The sequence below is a fragment of the Neofelis nebulosa genome, chromosome 3 (genome assembly GCF_028018385.1).
Source record: "Neofelis nebulosa isolate mNeoNeb1 chromosome 3, mNeoNeb1.pri, whole genome shotgun sequence".
In the NCBI taxonomy this organism is placed as follows: Eukaryota; Metazoa; Chordata; class Mammalia; order Carnivora; family Felidae; genus Neofelis; species Neofelis nebulosa.
The window spans coordinates 15,832,226-15,847,900 of record NC_080784.1 but is presented as its reverse complement, the minus strand read 5'-3'; the positions used below and the strand labels follow the sequence as shown (position 1 = coordinate 15,847,900).

Sequence of the window (15,675 nt, the reverse complement as noted above, 5' to 3'; positions counted from 1 at the left end):
TTTTGAGAGAGAGAGAGTGAGAGAGCATGTACCTGTGAGCTGGGGAAGGGCACAGAGAGAAAGGGAGATAACCACTTGAGCCATCCAGGGGCCCCAAGCATACACATTCTTAACTGTTAATGAAGATCTGTAGCTATTTCAGGGTTTTGAGACCTACCTTTGGGGTGTTAATTTTTGGGTTGGGGGTTGGGTTTTGTTCACTCTTTTATATCTAACCTTTCTGTGCCATTTTATTTCAAGTGTAAATTTTTAAGTAGTTTATAGTTGGATTTTGTTTCTTGCTTCAATCTTCACAGTCTTTCAGAGTTTAATCCATTCGGGGCACCTGGGTGGCTCAGTCAGTTAAACTTTCGACTTCAGCTCGGGTCATGATCTCATGGTTCGTGGGTTCGGGCCCCACATTGGGCTCTGCCCTGACAAGTTGGAGCCTGGAGCCTGCTTCAGATTCTGTGTCTCCCTCTCTCTCTGACCCTTCCCTGCTTGCACTCTCTCTCTCTCAAAAATAAATAAACATTACAAAAATTTTTTTAAAAGTGTTTATCCATTCACATTTATTTTGAAGCTAATATATTTGTTTTTCTCTTTTATTATGCTTTCTGTATTAGTGCTTCCTGGATATTTCCTTTTTTAAATCTTTTTCATGTTTCATCTATTTTGATATTAGATTATTTTTATATGCTTCTTTTTTATTCCTTTAGTGATTTGGAAGTTATGCACATACAACTTCCAACCTTTTTTTTAAATGTTTTATTTATTTTTGAGAGAGAGAGGAGAGAGAGAGGAGGGGCAGAGAGAGAGGGAAACACAGAATCCGAAGAAGGCTCCACGCTCTGAGCTGTCAACACAGAGCCCAAGGTGGGGTTTGAACTCATAAACCACGATATTATGACCTGAGCCAAAGTTGGATGCTTCACAAACTGAGCCACCCAGGTGCCCCCAGCTTCCAAGCTTTATATTCCAATCTTTAGATCAGTGTCTAGAATGAAACATTATAAATTGCCCGTCCCTTCCTTCCAACAACAATGAAAATGCTTTGCCTTCCTTCCCTGGAACTCTCCCCCAATTTTTGTTGACATAATTTAGAACTTTAGATCCAGATTATTACATTAACTTAAAAAAATATGCACTTCCTTTTCCAATAAAATATTTTCACATAGCTACATTAGTAAATATTTATTACTTAGATTTAACTGTATTTTGCCATTTCATTGTTTACTGCTATTTATTTTAAAACCACATCTTCATTCTTGAAGAATTTCATTCTATTGAAATTTAAACTGTACGTGGTCCCTTCAAGAAGAAGGGGATCAAATGTGACTCAGGGTGTTATGTTAGCCTAAAATTTACAACATTATGAAGTATTAAGATATAAATGTTTATTTATTTTGACTTATTTCTCAGTAAGCTTCAGTAAATCTTAATAATAAGGAAAGCATGGAACCGCAAAAGATCCTGAATAGCCAAAGTAATTTTGAAGAAGAAGACCAAAGCAGGAGGCATCACAATCCCAGACTTTAGCCTCTACTACAAAGCTGTAATCATCAAGACAGCATGGTGTTGGCATAAAAACAGACACATAGACCAATGGAATAGAACAGAGACTCCAGAATTGGACGCACAAAAGTATGGCCAACTAATCTTTGACAAAGCAGGAAAGAATATCCAGTGGAAAAAAGTCTCTTTGACAAATGGTGCTGGGAGAACTGGACAGCAACATGCAGAAGAGTGAAACTAGACCACTTTCTTATACCATTCACAAAAATAAACTCAAAATGGATAAAGGACCTGAGTGTGAGACAGGAAACCATCAAAACCCTAGAGGAGAAAGCAGGAAAAAACCTCAGTGACCTTAGCTGCAGCAATTTCTTACTTGATAAAATAAGTACTTTACTTAATAAAAATTCCCTTCCCAAAGGCAAGGGAATTAAAAGCCAAAATGAACTATTGGGACCTCATGAAGATAAAAACCTTCTGCACTGCAAAGGAAACAATCAACAAAACTAAAAGGCAACCAACAGAATGAGAAAAGATCTTTGTAAATGACATATCAGACAAAGGGCTAGTATCCAAAATCTATAAAGAACTCACCAAACTCCACACCCGAAAAACAAATAATCCTGTGAAGAAATGGGCAGAAAACATGAATAGACAGTTTTGTAAAGAAGACATCCAGATGGGCCAACAGGCACATGAAAAGATGCTCAACGTCGCTCCTCATCAGGGAAATACAAATCAAAATCACACTGAAATACCACCACGCCAGTCAGAGTGGCTAAAATAAACAAAGCAGGAGACTATAGATGCTGGAGACGATGTGGAACCCTCTTGCACTGTTGGTGGGAATGCAAACTGGTGCAGCCGCTCTGGAAAACAGTGTGGAGGTTCCTCAAAAAATTAAAAATAGATCTACTCTATGACCCAGCAATAGCACTGCTAGGAATTGACCCAAGGGATACAGGAGTGCTGATGCATAGGGGCACTTGTACCCCAATGTTTATAGCAGCACTCTCAACAATAGCCAAATTATGGAAAGGGCCTAAATGTCCATCAACTGACGAATGGATAAAGAAATTGTGGTTTATATACACAATGGAGTACTGCGTGGCAATGAGAAAGAATGAAATATGGCCCTTTGTAGCAACGTGGATGGAAATGGAGAGTGTTATGCTAAGTGAAATAAGTCATACAGAGAATGCCTTATGTTTTCACTCTTATGTGGATCCCGAGAAACTTAACAGAAGACCATGGGGGAGGGGAAGGAAAAAAAAAAGGTTAGAGAGGGAGGGAGCCAAAACATAAGAGACTCTTAAAAACTGAGAGTGAACTGAGGGTTGATGGGGGGTGGGAGGGAGGGGAGGGTGAGTGATGGGTATTGAGGAGGGCACCTGTTGGGATGAGCACTGGGTGTTGTATGGAAACCAATTTGACAATAAATTTCTTATTTAAATAAATAAATAAATAAATAAATAAATAAATAAATAAATTTTAAAAAACAATAAGGAAAGCATAATTTCTGTCCTTGTATGTGTGAAATTGCCAGATACCCTTTTAAACTAATACCTAAAGCTTCGGAGTCATATAAAACTAGATTCAAATGTTAGCTCTCTCTCACACTTGCCCTGTGCCAGCGGGCAACTCTCTTTACTTTTCTGACTCAGTTCCTTGTGTGTAAACTGGAGGCCCTATCAGCTTACAGGGTTCGTAAGGTTTACACCAACTAAAGTACGTTAACACTGGTACATAGCAGCCAGTCCATAATAGATTTTTATTATTATTAATCTTTGTCCAATACCATCTTTATTCAGCACTGTTCACGTCTCAATATAATATTATGCACAATAAAGTTACTCCATTAAGATGTATCATTACTTTAATTTTTTAGATATAACTTACATACAATAAAATAGGCAGATCATAAAAGTACAGTTTGGTGCACTTTCAAACTTGCGTGCCTGTGTAACAACCACCCAAATCAAGATAAAAAAATGTTTCCATAGTCATTCCTCCTTCTAGCCAACCACTCCCCATCCCCAGAAACAAATGTTTCCTGATTTGTATTGTCATAGATTTGTTTTGTCTGTTCTCAGGCTTCATGTAAGTGGAATCACACCATACATCCTCTTTCGTGTCTGCCTTCTTTCATTCATTGTAAGATTTTTGAGTTACACTCCCTGTGTGGCATGTATCAGTGGTGTATTGCTTTTCACTGTTGAGTAGTATTTCGTAGCAGAAATATATCAAAAAGTGTTTTCCATTCTCCTGTTATGTATATTTGGGTTATTTCCAGTTTGGAGTTATTATAACTAATGCTACTATGAACATTTTCATACAATTTTTTTTAATATTTATTTTTGAGAGAGAGAGAGAGAGAGGGTGGAGTAGGGACAAGAGAGAGAGGGGAACAGCGGATTCAAAGTGGTCTCTGTGCTGACAGCAGACAGCCCAATGTGGGGCTCAGACTCACTAATGGTGAGACCATGACCTAAACCAAAGTTGGATGCCTAACCGACTGAGCCACCAGGCGCCCCTGTACAAGTCGTTTTGTGGACATATGTTTTCATTCCTCTTATGTAAATTCCTAGGGGGTGAAATTGCTGGTTCATTGGGTAATGTACATTTGACTTTATAGGAAACTGGTGAACACGTGTATAAAGTGGCTGTATCATTTTACTCTCCCAGCAGAAAATTATAAAACTTCCAATTGCTCATCTCCAGTTGATATTTTATAAACATTTATTTTGATGTATAACTGTATCAGCTGCTTATACTTATTGTTGCATGGTATAAATTTTTTCCAGCCCTTTCTTTTTAACCAGTGTATTTATATTTAAATTTTTTTTTTCTCTTACAGATTGTATATATTTGGGTCTTAATTTTTAATCCAGTCTGACCATCTCTGCCTTTTAAACAAAGTGTTTAATTCAATTACATTTGATGTGATTATTGATACGGTTGGGTTTAAGCCTACCATGTTTGCATTATTTTAATTTGTCTTAACTGTTTTTATTCCTCTGTTGTTCATTTCCTGTATTCTTTTCCATTAATTGAATACTTATAGAATTTTATTGTATTTTCTCTATTGATTCCAGATTTTATTGTTTTTTTTTTCTAATGGTTCCTCTACCAACATGCATCCTTAACTTATTCATGTTCTACCTTGAAATACTATTGTGTTACTTCACAATGAAAATAGAGTTGTTTTTTTTTTAATTTTTTTTTAACGTTTATTTATTTTTGAGACAGAGAGAGAGACAGAGTATGAACGGGGGAGGGTCAGAGAGAGAGGGAGACAGAGAATCTGAAATAGGCTCCAGGCTCTGAGCTGTCAGCACAGAGCCCAATGCGAGGCTCGAACTCACTGGCCGCGAGATCATGACCTGAGCCGAAGTCGGACACTCAACCAACTGAGCCACTCAGGTGCCCCGAAAATAGAGTTTTTAAATTTTATAATGCCATTGGTCCAGTTATACACTCTTTATATTCTTATTGTCATCTATTTTACTTAAACATATATTGCAAACCGTGTAATATATTGTTTTTAATTTGGTTTATATAGTCAATAATCTCTTAAAGAAATTTCTTTTATGTTTACCCTTTCTGGCCAACATTTGTGACATCTATAGATCTGGTTCTGTTGAATATTTTTCTCTTAATTATGACGCACATTTTACTGCTTCTTAGTACATCTCATGCTTTTTCTATTACATGCCAAGCATTGTGTGAGAAAGAACAATAGCAAATGATATTTTCCCTGAAAAAGTTCATGCCTCTTCCTATGTCAGGCCTTTAGAGTGGAGGCTAAGTCATTCTAATCTGTAGTTGAGCTGGATCTGGGCGTTTTTGAAGCTTTAGATTTAATTTGCCACTAGTTACAAGTGTCATGAGGGAAGATAAGGATTATCTCTTTAGCAGGCTTTGGAATTTGTCCAGTATATAGCTGTCTGTTCTTTACATAGAAAGTTTATGTTGCCTACTTTTTTTTTTTTTAACATTTAAATGTTTCTTTATTTATTTCTGAGAGAGCGAGCACAAGCAGGGGAGGAGCAGAGAGAGAAAGAGAGCATAAGTGGGGGAGGGGCAGAGAAGGAGACAGAATCGGAAGCAGGCTCCAGGCTCTGAGCCATCAGCAAAGAGCCCCACGAGGGGCTCAAACACACGAACTATGAGATCATGACCTGAGCCGAAGTCGGGCACTTAACTGACTGAGCCACCCAGTGTCCCAATGCTGCCTACTTTTTTAATCACTGAGTTCTTTTTCTCTCCAGCATTGTCCTCAGCTTTCTGCAGCTTGGAGCTCTCTCCACCCCGATGTTCTGTCTTTAGCCTTTGATGAGCTGTTCTTTGCACTTGATGAAGGGTTTGTGTACTTGGAGGGAGTTTCTCTCAGGTCTCCTGTCCTACCCTTGGCCTTTGGTAGATGCTGCTATGGTTCTGGACTAAGTTAAAATTCATTGTAATTTTTAAGAATAAAAAATAAAAATAAAAAACAGACCTACTTTTCCATATATTCTATCTTTACTATAGAATTCTACATGTAACTAATCAATAAAAAGTTGTCTGTATCCTCCTTTAACTTAAAGCAAGTGTCAGTTTCTCAGGTGAACTATAATACTACACCAATGTCGAGTCTAGATTCATTTTAATCCAATAAAATGATTGATAATATTAACAAACATAATTCTTATTGATTATACAAAAATGCTTATTGTTTAATATTAGTGTGTGAACACAAAAACGTGTGCAGTTTTTTATCTGCCAAAACCATGATCAAAATTCCATTACTTGCAAACTCATAACACCCATGTATTAGATGTGCCAGAAGCAGGTACCTGACCACACTGTATAAGGCTGTTACAGCTTTGAAGGGTAGGTGGTGTCTAATTTGCTTCTGAGTGCTGACACTGAGCACATAGCAGGTACAAACAATGGCCCTCGCACATTGTTGAATAAACAGCTTTGAGAGAACAATAGACACTAACAAATAGCCTTCAACAGATGAAACACAGATATCTGAAGGGCTATGACCAGTTAAGATCCCACTGGCATTTCTTTCTTGAACTTTTTTCAAGAACCCATGGACAGGATTTACTCTTGTAAATCCAGGAGTTAGCTTATTCACCTTACTCAACAATGAAGGGGAGCTGTAACCAACCATCAGATATACCCAGGAGTGGGGTTATTTCCTGACAGAGACAGTCCTTTCCCCAACACTCCCAACTTGTCCCACTTTTACTTACCTCTACCTTGAAAATCATTTTCCCTGGGCTACAAGAATGTTCACCATCTTGTCTCTGGACACCCCTTGTCTGGAACTTTCTTTTGCATACAGGTCTCCACGCACACCTTACTGTTATCCATCTCTGAACTTTTGCCTCTGTTACTCTCTTTGCTTGGGATGTCCCTTTCTTCCCTACCTCCATCCCCGGACACACTGGCCAAATGGGACTGAGCCCAACCTGGAGATTCAAGGAAGGCTTCCAGGAAGAAATAATCCCTGAAGTAAATGCCCTGCACCAGCAAGTGTATGTCATTTTAGACTTCACAAATTACGCTGTTTTCCTGTATGCCTCCTCCCGCTAGACTCTGGGATGCTCCAGGATGGAGTCACTGACTGACCCATTTTTGTTTCTGCTATGTGTTTCTGAACCAGAAACACAAACCAGAGCACATGTGTGCTCTGTGTTTCTGACCAGTTCAGAGTAGGTACCCAATAGTACTCAACTAAAACTGAGGCTGGCTCATCCCTCTCCTGCCCTGTATTTTGATAATAAGGTTCGTGTCTCTCTCTCAGAGCAACTACTTCTATTTGTCCCAGGGACCGGGGCAGTGAAGCTAAGGCCATCACAGCTTCCAACGTCTGAATGCCCTTAATCCTTTTACTTCATTTTGGAAGAGGCAAGGTCATGTCTCAGAATCCTTGCTTTGACCTACTGATTTTTAGGCCTTGCTAATTTAGTGCAGTATCTATCTCTAAGTCCAGTTGGACTAGTGAAGTATTTATTTTATTATTCCTGGACTAATCAGATACTACCTACAACTTGACTCTAGAATGGACAAAGACACGCTAGAAGGCTTAGTAGTTATGAAAAACCTATAGAAAATTTTAATTAAGACCTTTCTGTGTACTAATTAACTTTTTGTTTCAAGTTGGGAAAGACAAACATTAATGAAATTTTACTAGTCCTTGTCATGGGACACGAGTGTTGGGAATGCATTTTGAGACCCTCTGCTCCAGTTAAACAAAATTTAACTATAATTTTATAATTTTATATATATATATATATATGTATATATATATATATATGTGTGTGTGTGTGTGTATATATATATATATATATATACCAACTGTCAACAATAGTTTCTTCTATTTCATGAAAATGAACAAAATTTATATTTTGACTAATGGTGTTTGCTTCCTGAAATAGGCTCATAACCCTACCTTAATTATTGAAGAAGGTAACCATTTGCCATCTTTTTCCTTCTTAGGCTGTGAGGTTGAGATTCTTGGTGTCAGACCTACTTACTGCCTAGAATATAAAAATGTCCCAACGGATATCAATTTTGCCAATGCAGTGAGCGATGCTCTTGACTCCTTCAAGTAAGTGTCCCAAAGTCTTAGTCATACCATTGTTCTTCATGGTTTTCAGGTCTGGTAATGAATGCTAAAGTGAATTAAGAAGGTTTGGCATGGGTGGAATAATGTCTTAGAGACGTGGTGAGCCTCTTGCATGGTGAGTGTTGACTACTACCAGAGAATAATTGTGAGTGAGTCATTTCAGGTAGGGGCACTCCATGTAAATGTTGAATTGGGAGCAAGAAAGTCCCCGAGGGTTTGGGACTTTCTTTTTTATGTTGATGGACAAGAGAGAAGCAAAATGAATGTCAACATCTCTCTAATTAAGATTTAAGGGAATACTTGTATTTCAGAAAATATCAATAATTTGGCCAAAAGGAAGGATCTGTGGTGAAATAAATTTGGAAAAATTGCCTACTCTACCCTCTTCTTGGTAATGTATGAAACACATTAGCATATTAGCACATAGAACCTTTTCTTCCGCTCCCACATGGAACAATGACACAGAACTTTAAAAGTGTAGAAATAAGTAATGTTGTCCTGAATAGCACATAAGAGTCCATCAGAGAAACCGTTCAACAAGAAGGGGCACCTGGGTGGCTCAATGGGTTAAGCATCCTACTCTTGATTTCAGCTCAGGTCATGATCTCATGACTCGTGAGTTTGAGCCCTGCATTGAACTCTGCGCTGACAGCACGGAGCCTGCTTGGGATTCTCTCTCTCCCTTTCTCTGCCCCTCCCCTGCTCAGGCTCTCTCTCTCTCACTCTCTCTCTCTCTCAAAAATAAATAAACTTAAAAAAAAAAAAAAGAAACTGATCAACAGGAAAGGTCAGGAGAAAGCTTCAAGTCAGTCTCAGAAGCTACTAGAAGTGAAAGTCAAGATGGGAGACCGGGTGGGGTCTACTTGAGAAATCAGCAACCCAGAGGCTAAAGACGCTGGGGGCTGTTGGACTTCTAGGGCTGGATTTGAGATCCCCTTGGCTGTTGAATGAGTCTCCTGGGTGGGATCAAGGCAGAGGGCCCATAGTAATCAGCATGGAGACCAGGGAGGGACGTTTATTCTCCCAGGAGGAAGAGCCAGGTTCCAAGCTTGCAGACCCCGCGAGCCAGCATATCCTAGGTGCTGCGTACAGCTCACTGGCACTAACTCCATGAATTGGCCCAGAGCTGAGATTGCCCAGGTGTAGAATTGACCGATCAGGAATCCCATTCTTGCCATCACCACCTAACCATGGCAGAGAGGAGCAGTCACCCCCACGGAACTACACGGGGAGAAAACAACACCCCTGCCTTCGTTGCTTCTTCGAATAATTCCACGTCCGTGAAACCCATCAAGACGGTCTTTTGAGGCACAGGAAGTTTCAAGCTCTGACAGGTTGGAGAGGAAATAGGTTTGAAATACTTTAAAACTGAGATGTAACAAGTTTAAAAGTTTAGATTTTTTTTCTGGAGGGAAGAGGGAAAGGGCAGGGTCTGGGAACTTTAAATAAATATTATGAAATATTAAATAAATATTCTTCAACATATGGCTTATAAATCATATGTGTTATATGATTCTGCCTCCTACCTACTCTGCTTTCTTTCCCTTGCCCACAAGGGCTGGAAACCACACACATGATGAACTGGAATATCGAGTTGCAACCCAGTTTGTGCAAAGCCGAACAGCACCACCCGCCCAGCGGCTGAGCGGAGCTAGAACTCTGGAACAGCTCTGTGTCTATACCGTGCTATTTCCAACACATCCGAAATGCTAGCCACGCCCCACCCACCCCCCACAGCCTGTCGCTGTGCTGAATATGAACACGCGAAGACCTCCAAATAACCCAACACTCTATACGGGAGCGTAATCTTTTACACATTCGTTTTGCTTTGACAGCTGAATGGTCCCAACTGCATACAACCCAGTGACTCACAGGTAGAGAGTCGCACAGTCACGAGAGACTCAGATTAGCCCCGGCCTGCAAGCTGGCCCCTCAAGCAAAGTGTCTTGTCCCGAGGCACACCAGAATGCAGGACGAGTCGGTCCTGCACTCTGTTTCCCAGAGAAGTTTCTGTTCCTGTTTCTCTGTTTCTAGAGAAGTTTTTCTTTTCTTCTTTTCAGGCAACATGACAAAGCCATGGAATGCTGGGGAGTAACATCTTTACCTTAGAGCACAGCATTTAGAGAGGGGAAAGATGGGGGTGGGGGTGGTTGTGTGTGTGTGTGTGTGTGTGTGTTTAGCAAAGGCATTGGGCTCCCCTAGAGACAAGAGGCTGCAAAGAACTGGAGTCTAGGAAAGTGGCCCCAGGCTCAGCCTCTACCTGGTGTGACCTGCTGCTACCAAATTGCTCATCTTGGCACCACTCACACCGTAGTCTGCGTAAATGGCCTTGAGCTGCAGGGGGTGGCATTCGCATAGTCTATATTGTGAATGGTGCTTCTGGAGTTGGGCAGTAGAGGCCCGGGCAGGATGGACTCAGGCCAGTGCGGTTTTCTTGTGGGTTCTTCACACTGCCAAAGTTAACAGGGCCACCAGAAACCCTCCTGGGAATAGTGGTTGGAAAGGTGGAGATCCACAACTTCTAAAACTAGTCAGGGCTTGAAATGAGAGGGGGCGGGAAGAGAAGAAAAATAATATTCCAGACGTTGCTTATTGCCTATGGAAGGCAGTGAGATGATTTAGGCTCTCTTGCAAAGAAAAAGAAGGTGCCTCCTTCCGCCAACCTGTGCGTTTTGAGAACGTGTCTCGTTACTTTCTTACAAAGTAGACTAAAGGAGTGACATTTGTGGACCAGTAGTTGTCCAGCCTGGAACAGTCTGGAACAGTTAAGACCATCTTGCGTGTAGCAGCTTATTCATAGAAGAGTGTGACTCAAAGGAATTATGAATTTCTCATGATATGTGTGTTTAGGCAAAGATGTATTATTATTTACCTTTCCATCAGCCCCCAGAGAAGGAGTAGGTTTAGGCTCCCTAGCTCACCCCTTGGTTTCTGCTCAGTTCTATCTCAAATTCCTAGCTATACTTGGAAGAGTACTTAGAGTTCTCACACGTAAGTGTGCAAACACAGGCACACACGTTTCTCCTGATCAGCACTGCTGATAGAGTGCCTTTGTCTTCTCTGCTGTTTAGTCTGAGAAGCAGAAAGAAAGGGATACAAGATAGATAGGCTTTCACAGAAGGCGGTTAATTAAGATGGACCCAGGGACAGCATTTCAGCAAAGGGTCCCGCTCAGCCAAGAAGCTGCATGTTTCTGTAGGAAGGGCTAATCCAACTTCCGTGCTTGACCTGGGCGTTGCCATCCAGTGCTCATGAGGCTCTAGGGATCCAAGTCGTATCCGTGGGAGACGCCACCTTAGCACCTGGAGAACTTCCAGTGTGGAGGAAAAGAGAAGAAGAGGATTATTTGTCCTCAACAGCCAACTGCTAGCACTGTGTCAAAGGGCTCATTGCCATCGGCCCATTTTGCCACCTCTACTGTGTTACGTAGATGTCGTTCTCTCCCTGCCCCCCCTTAAGAGGAGGCCAGTGACTCTCCCAGAGTTACGCACCTTGCCCCGGGGTCGCACACAGCTAGCAGGTGGTGAAGCCCGAGCCCAGTTCTTCATGGGAAGTGCCTGAACGCTTCGGAGTCGACTTCACAGCTGTCCTCCTGGTCTACACCCTTACCTGCAAGGTGCGCTGAAACCGCATCAGATGGAGAGGATGTAGGGGGTGGTCCCCTTGCAAGCCACCCCTGCGTGGCTGCGCCGGGCCTGGGGCTCACGAAGGCCTGAGGCGGGGTGGCGGCCTCGGCCTTCTGTTCGCCATGTGACACGTTCAGCAGCACGCAGCCCCCATCACGAGCGACTTCTGCACCACGCACCGCACCTGGGGCCTGCGAGGCTGCACCCCTGCCCCGCAGCCACCACAGGAAGCGGTTTGTGACCGCATCGCTGAATCCATGGCGGAAGCTCTCATGGCGGCACGGGCACGCTCCCGCGGACAGAAAAGAGGGGCAGGGGGCAGGGCAGCGCCGTGTGAGCCCTGGCAGCCGGAGGCGGCCTTGACGGCTCCCGGGCTGGTCCCGGCAGACTGCCTGATGCAGCCTCTCCGAAGGGCTGGTCAAGCGACAACCGGGCCGTGGGAGCGGTGCACGCGGCTGCCGTCCGTTGTCAAGCTCCAGGCTGTGCAAGACCGCTCCAAGGGAATCCTTTTGGGATCCCGGGACCTCAGTGCCTGCTGGTGCCTAGAAAGGAGCGGACGGATGACCAGATGTTCTTTCCACAGGCCACCAGGCGGCTGGTCCAAATGTCCCGGCCTTCGGCCCTCCTCCTCATGGACTCTGAGGGAAGGGGCTCAGCACACAGGGAAAAGCCATCCGGGGGCATCTGGAAGGAAGAGAGGCATTTCTCTCCCTTTGGCCAGGCGTCAAGCACTTTACAAACCTCAGCTCATTTAAAACTCGGTGCGGCCCTTTGTGGAGGTTTTTCACATGGCAAACTGAAGCTTGCAGATGCTTTTGCTTTTCTTCTGAGACCTCCAGGTTAGCGAGGTTCACATCTTTGAACCCAGATTTGTCTAATTCCAATTCCCTATCAAAGTATAGTTTTCAAACCTAAGCCTCTGTCATGTGCTCAGTACATACGAATGCGAGAATTATGCCAGAGTTCAGATTACTTTATTGCTGAGGGAATCAGGAGATGACAGGGCTGGTTAACTGCAGAATATGAGAAACGCACACACTCGAAGAAAATGAATGATGGAGGGTGATGGGATGTGATTATCGTTAGATGCAGAAATGCTTAATAACTTAGAGGACAGTCCAACCATGATCTTTGGGACTGTTTTCTCCATCAGGCAAATGGAACCTTCATCTTGCTGCTTTCCTACAGGTTAACAGCTAAGTTTACACAGTCCGGGCTCTAGTTGGTCATAAAGTCTGGTGACCTGTAAGCAAGTTTACTAGACCCCATTCTTGTAGGACACAGGAAAGACAGGTAGCTGGCTTGGGGGGCCTAATTTCTAAGTTTTGGATCATTTTTCTTAACTGTTGATAACTCCAACCATTCCTTTGAATTGCCCCCCCACCCCCACCCCTGTTTCTGTCTCCCTGATTCTTCTCTTTCCAACTCACTTCAGTAAGGAAAATGGATGTGAGATTATGAACTTTTACACGGAGGAGGGATCTGGACAGCATCCTGAGATGATAGGGGATCTGAGTGTCCCTGAAACTCCAATGCTGGGAGCCCCTTGCAGTTCTCAAGTACTGGGCTGACAGCCACATGTCCTTTTGGCTCCGTTCCTGGACCCCTGAGCTGTAAATTATAAATGGCCAACAACAGGTCTGCAGGCATTTCCAACCATCACTCCTCACCCAACTGCTCCGTTACAAATGAGCCGACCTGTGATGGAGACCAGATCCGTGTGGAAAACAGCTGGCGACCAAGAATTTGTCCGCTAAACTCCAAACAGGCGAGAGCTCTCAGCCCTTGAAGACCCAGGTCCCTAATGAATTGATGAAACTCCAACCTAGAAATCTTTCCCAAAGGCACATGTATAATCCCTGAATTGCCAGCATCCCAAATCCGGTGTTCCTGGCACCTGGGGTTGACAGCTCCCTGACACAAAGCCATCAGCTAAATCTGTGATACTTACCGGCTTTCTGGTCACAGACTGATTCGTGAATCCGGCGAAAAGCCTGAAAGAAGCAAGCCAAGTAGCTGCGGTATTAAGGGAGAGATCCAAAATGCAGGGACCTAAAAGCATTCCGTTGAACTTTAATGCAACGGTCAACCTTGTTTGTGAAATTTCCCCCACCACGCAAGCCACACCTCGGAAGTGTGTCCACTTGAACACAGGATATACGGCATGAATCTGCACATTTGGGAAGCTACAGATGCAAGAGCATAAAGCAGCTAAAGGCTGAGGCTCAGCTGAGGGAATGACTTTATGGAAGTTTCCATTCTGTTCATTATTTCATCAGTATAACGAACACAGGCCTCAAACAAGTTTAGGGATGTGTATGAAAATGCCATTACCTAGTGAGAACTTACACCCACTGCCCACACACTTATGGGACCCTGAAGTGACTTTAAAAAAAATGTTTTTTTGTAATGTTTACTTACTTTTGAGAGAGAGAGAGAGAGAGAGACAAAGCACAAGCCGGGGAGGGGCAGAGAGAGAGGGACACAGAATCTGAAACAGGTTCCAGGCTCTGAGCCGTCAGCACAGAGCCCGACGCAGGGCTTGAACCCACGAACCACTAGATCATGACCTGAGCCGAGGTCAGACGTTTAAGTTATTGAGCCACCCAGGCGCCCCCGAAGTGAGTTTCTGTTCTCTGCTGTCTATAGATGGATTAGTCGTTCACACATTAGCGAGTCTGAATAATGATAATATCACTTGTGAAAAACACCTAACCCAATCCCCATTGTGGAGGAGCATAGTAATGGTATTTGTTAAAGAAGGTCCAGTTTGCTTTGTTCTAAAAAGAGAAAACAACACTTAACTAACAATTTCGCTTAACTTGAAACCAATTTGCCCTCAAAATCATAAATGAAATGCTCCTGAGGGCACGTAGTAGCCCGGGACGGCATCATTAAAGAGCGTGCCCTCTTGGCAAGTATGACCATAATGAAGGAAGACGTCAGGCAGAGCATCCTCTGAAAACTGCCCCCCAGGGCGGCGAATGGAGGAGATTCAGACTTCCAAAAGGCCAGGCTGGTAGAATGTTCTGTCCTTGGAGGCGGAAGGCTCACATTTCCATTACTAGCTATGTCTCTGTGAGGCCTTGAGTAAGTTCTAGAATCCTTCCTGGCCTATCTCCTCATCTGCAAAATGTGCAAAGACTTTTCTGTAGGGACGTTCTGCACAGAATTCAGGGGCACATCCAACCCACAGGCGCGGAGGGCCGTAGCTCAAGAAGGGACTCGGTTTCACAGTGCTGCCTCACACTCGGCTGTCCTGGGGTTGGCGAGATTCTTACACAAGAATAAGGACCATTTCCACAAGAAGTCTGAGCAGCACTCTGCCCCATTGGCATAGGCTGTCGAAGTCTTCCAGAGTCCTCGGTGGTTGTGGTCAGGGTCTTGGAGTCAGCCCGGTGTGGGTTCGAGTCCTGGCCCCGTCTTTCACTGGCTGTGTGATGCGGGCGACTGTATGGAGCCCTCTGTTCAGCGTATTCCTCTCCGAAGGGTTGCTGTGAGGGTTAACTAACACAATGCAGGAAAAGCCTTGAACGTAGTGCCGCACAGCAACTGCCATTTCTTGAGCACCTACTGTTCGTAGACATCCAGCTGGCAGTTACAGAGCGCCTCCTGAATGCCAGAGACAGTAGGCTAGAACTGAGCCACGGGGCGGGATGACTGGCCACCCCCCTGAAAGAACTTCACAGCTCAGAAAGGGAGAAGGAACATCGACATATAGCACAGCATGGAACAGCCTCCCCAGGAGATGAGCCCGGAGCGCTACGGGAGCACCTGGAGGGCCGCCCAGCTGAGCCTGGGGCATCGGAGCCAGCTTCCCGGAAAGGATGGCATCTCGTCCGAGGCCTGGCAGGTGGGCAGGAGCCGTGTAACTCCGGTGGTGCAGACCATGCTCTCCAACTTCCGACGGGATTTTCCCTCCTCCGTGGATTG

At 43.7% G+C, this 15,675-nt stretch overlaps 1 protein-coding gene and 1 long non-coding RNA gene across 3 annotated transcripts in view; one reads left to right on the top strand and one right to left on the bottom strand.

The window, feature by feature from the left end:
• The window catches only part of ENPP6 (ectonucleotide pyrophosphatase/phosphodiesterase 6), a 121,046-nt gene that overhangs the window by 77,591 nt on the left and 27,780 nt on the right, over positions 1-15,675 (top strand). For both annotated transcript variants that reach the window (XM_058719964.1, XM_058719965.1), the window contains exon 3: positions 7,987-8,098. In XM_058719964.1, the coding sequence (XP_058575947.1) occupies positions 7,987-8,098 (112 nt within the window). The remainder of the gene's footprint in view (positions 1-7,986; positions 8,099-15,675) is intronic.
• On the bottom strand, positions 11,222-12,049 carry LOC131506396 (uncharacterized). Its single transcript, XR_009258908.1, has 2 exons — positions 11,608-12,049; positions 11,222-11,426 (listed from the first exon to the last, which is right to left on the bottom strand). It is a non-coding gene; the product is annotated as an uncharacterized LOC131506396 (long non-coding RNA).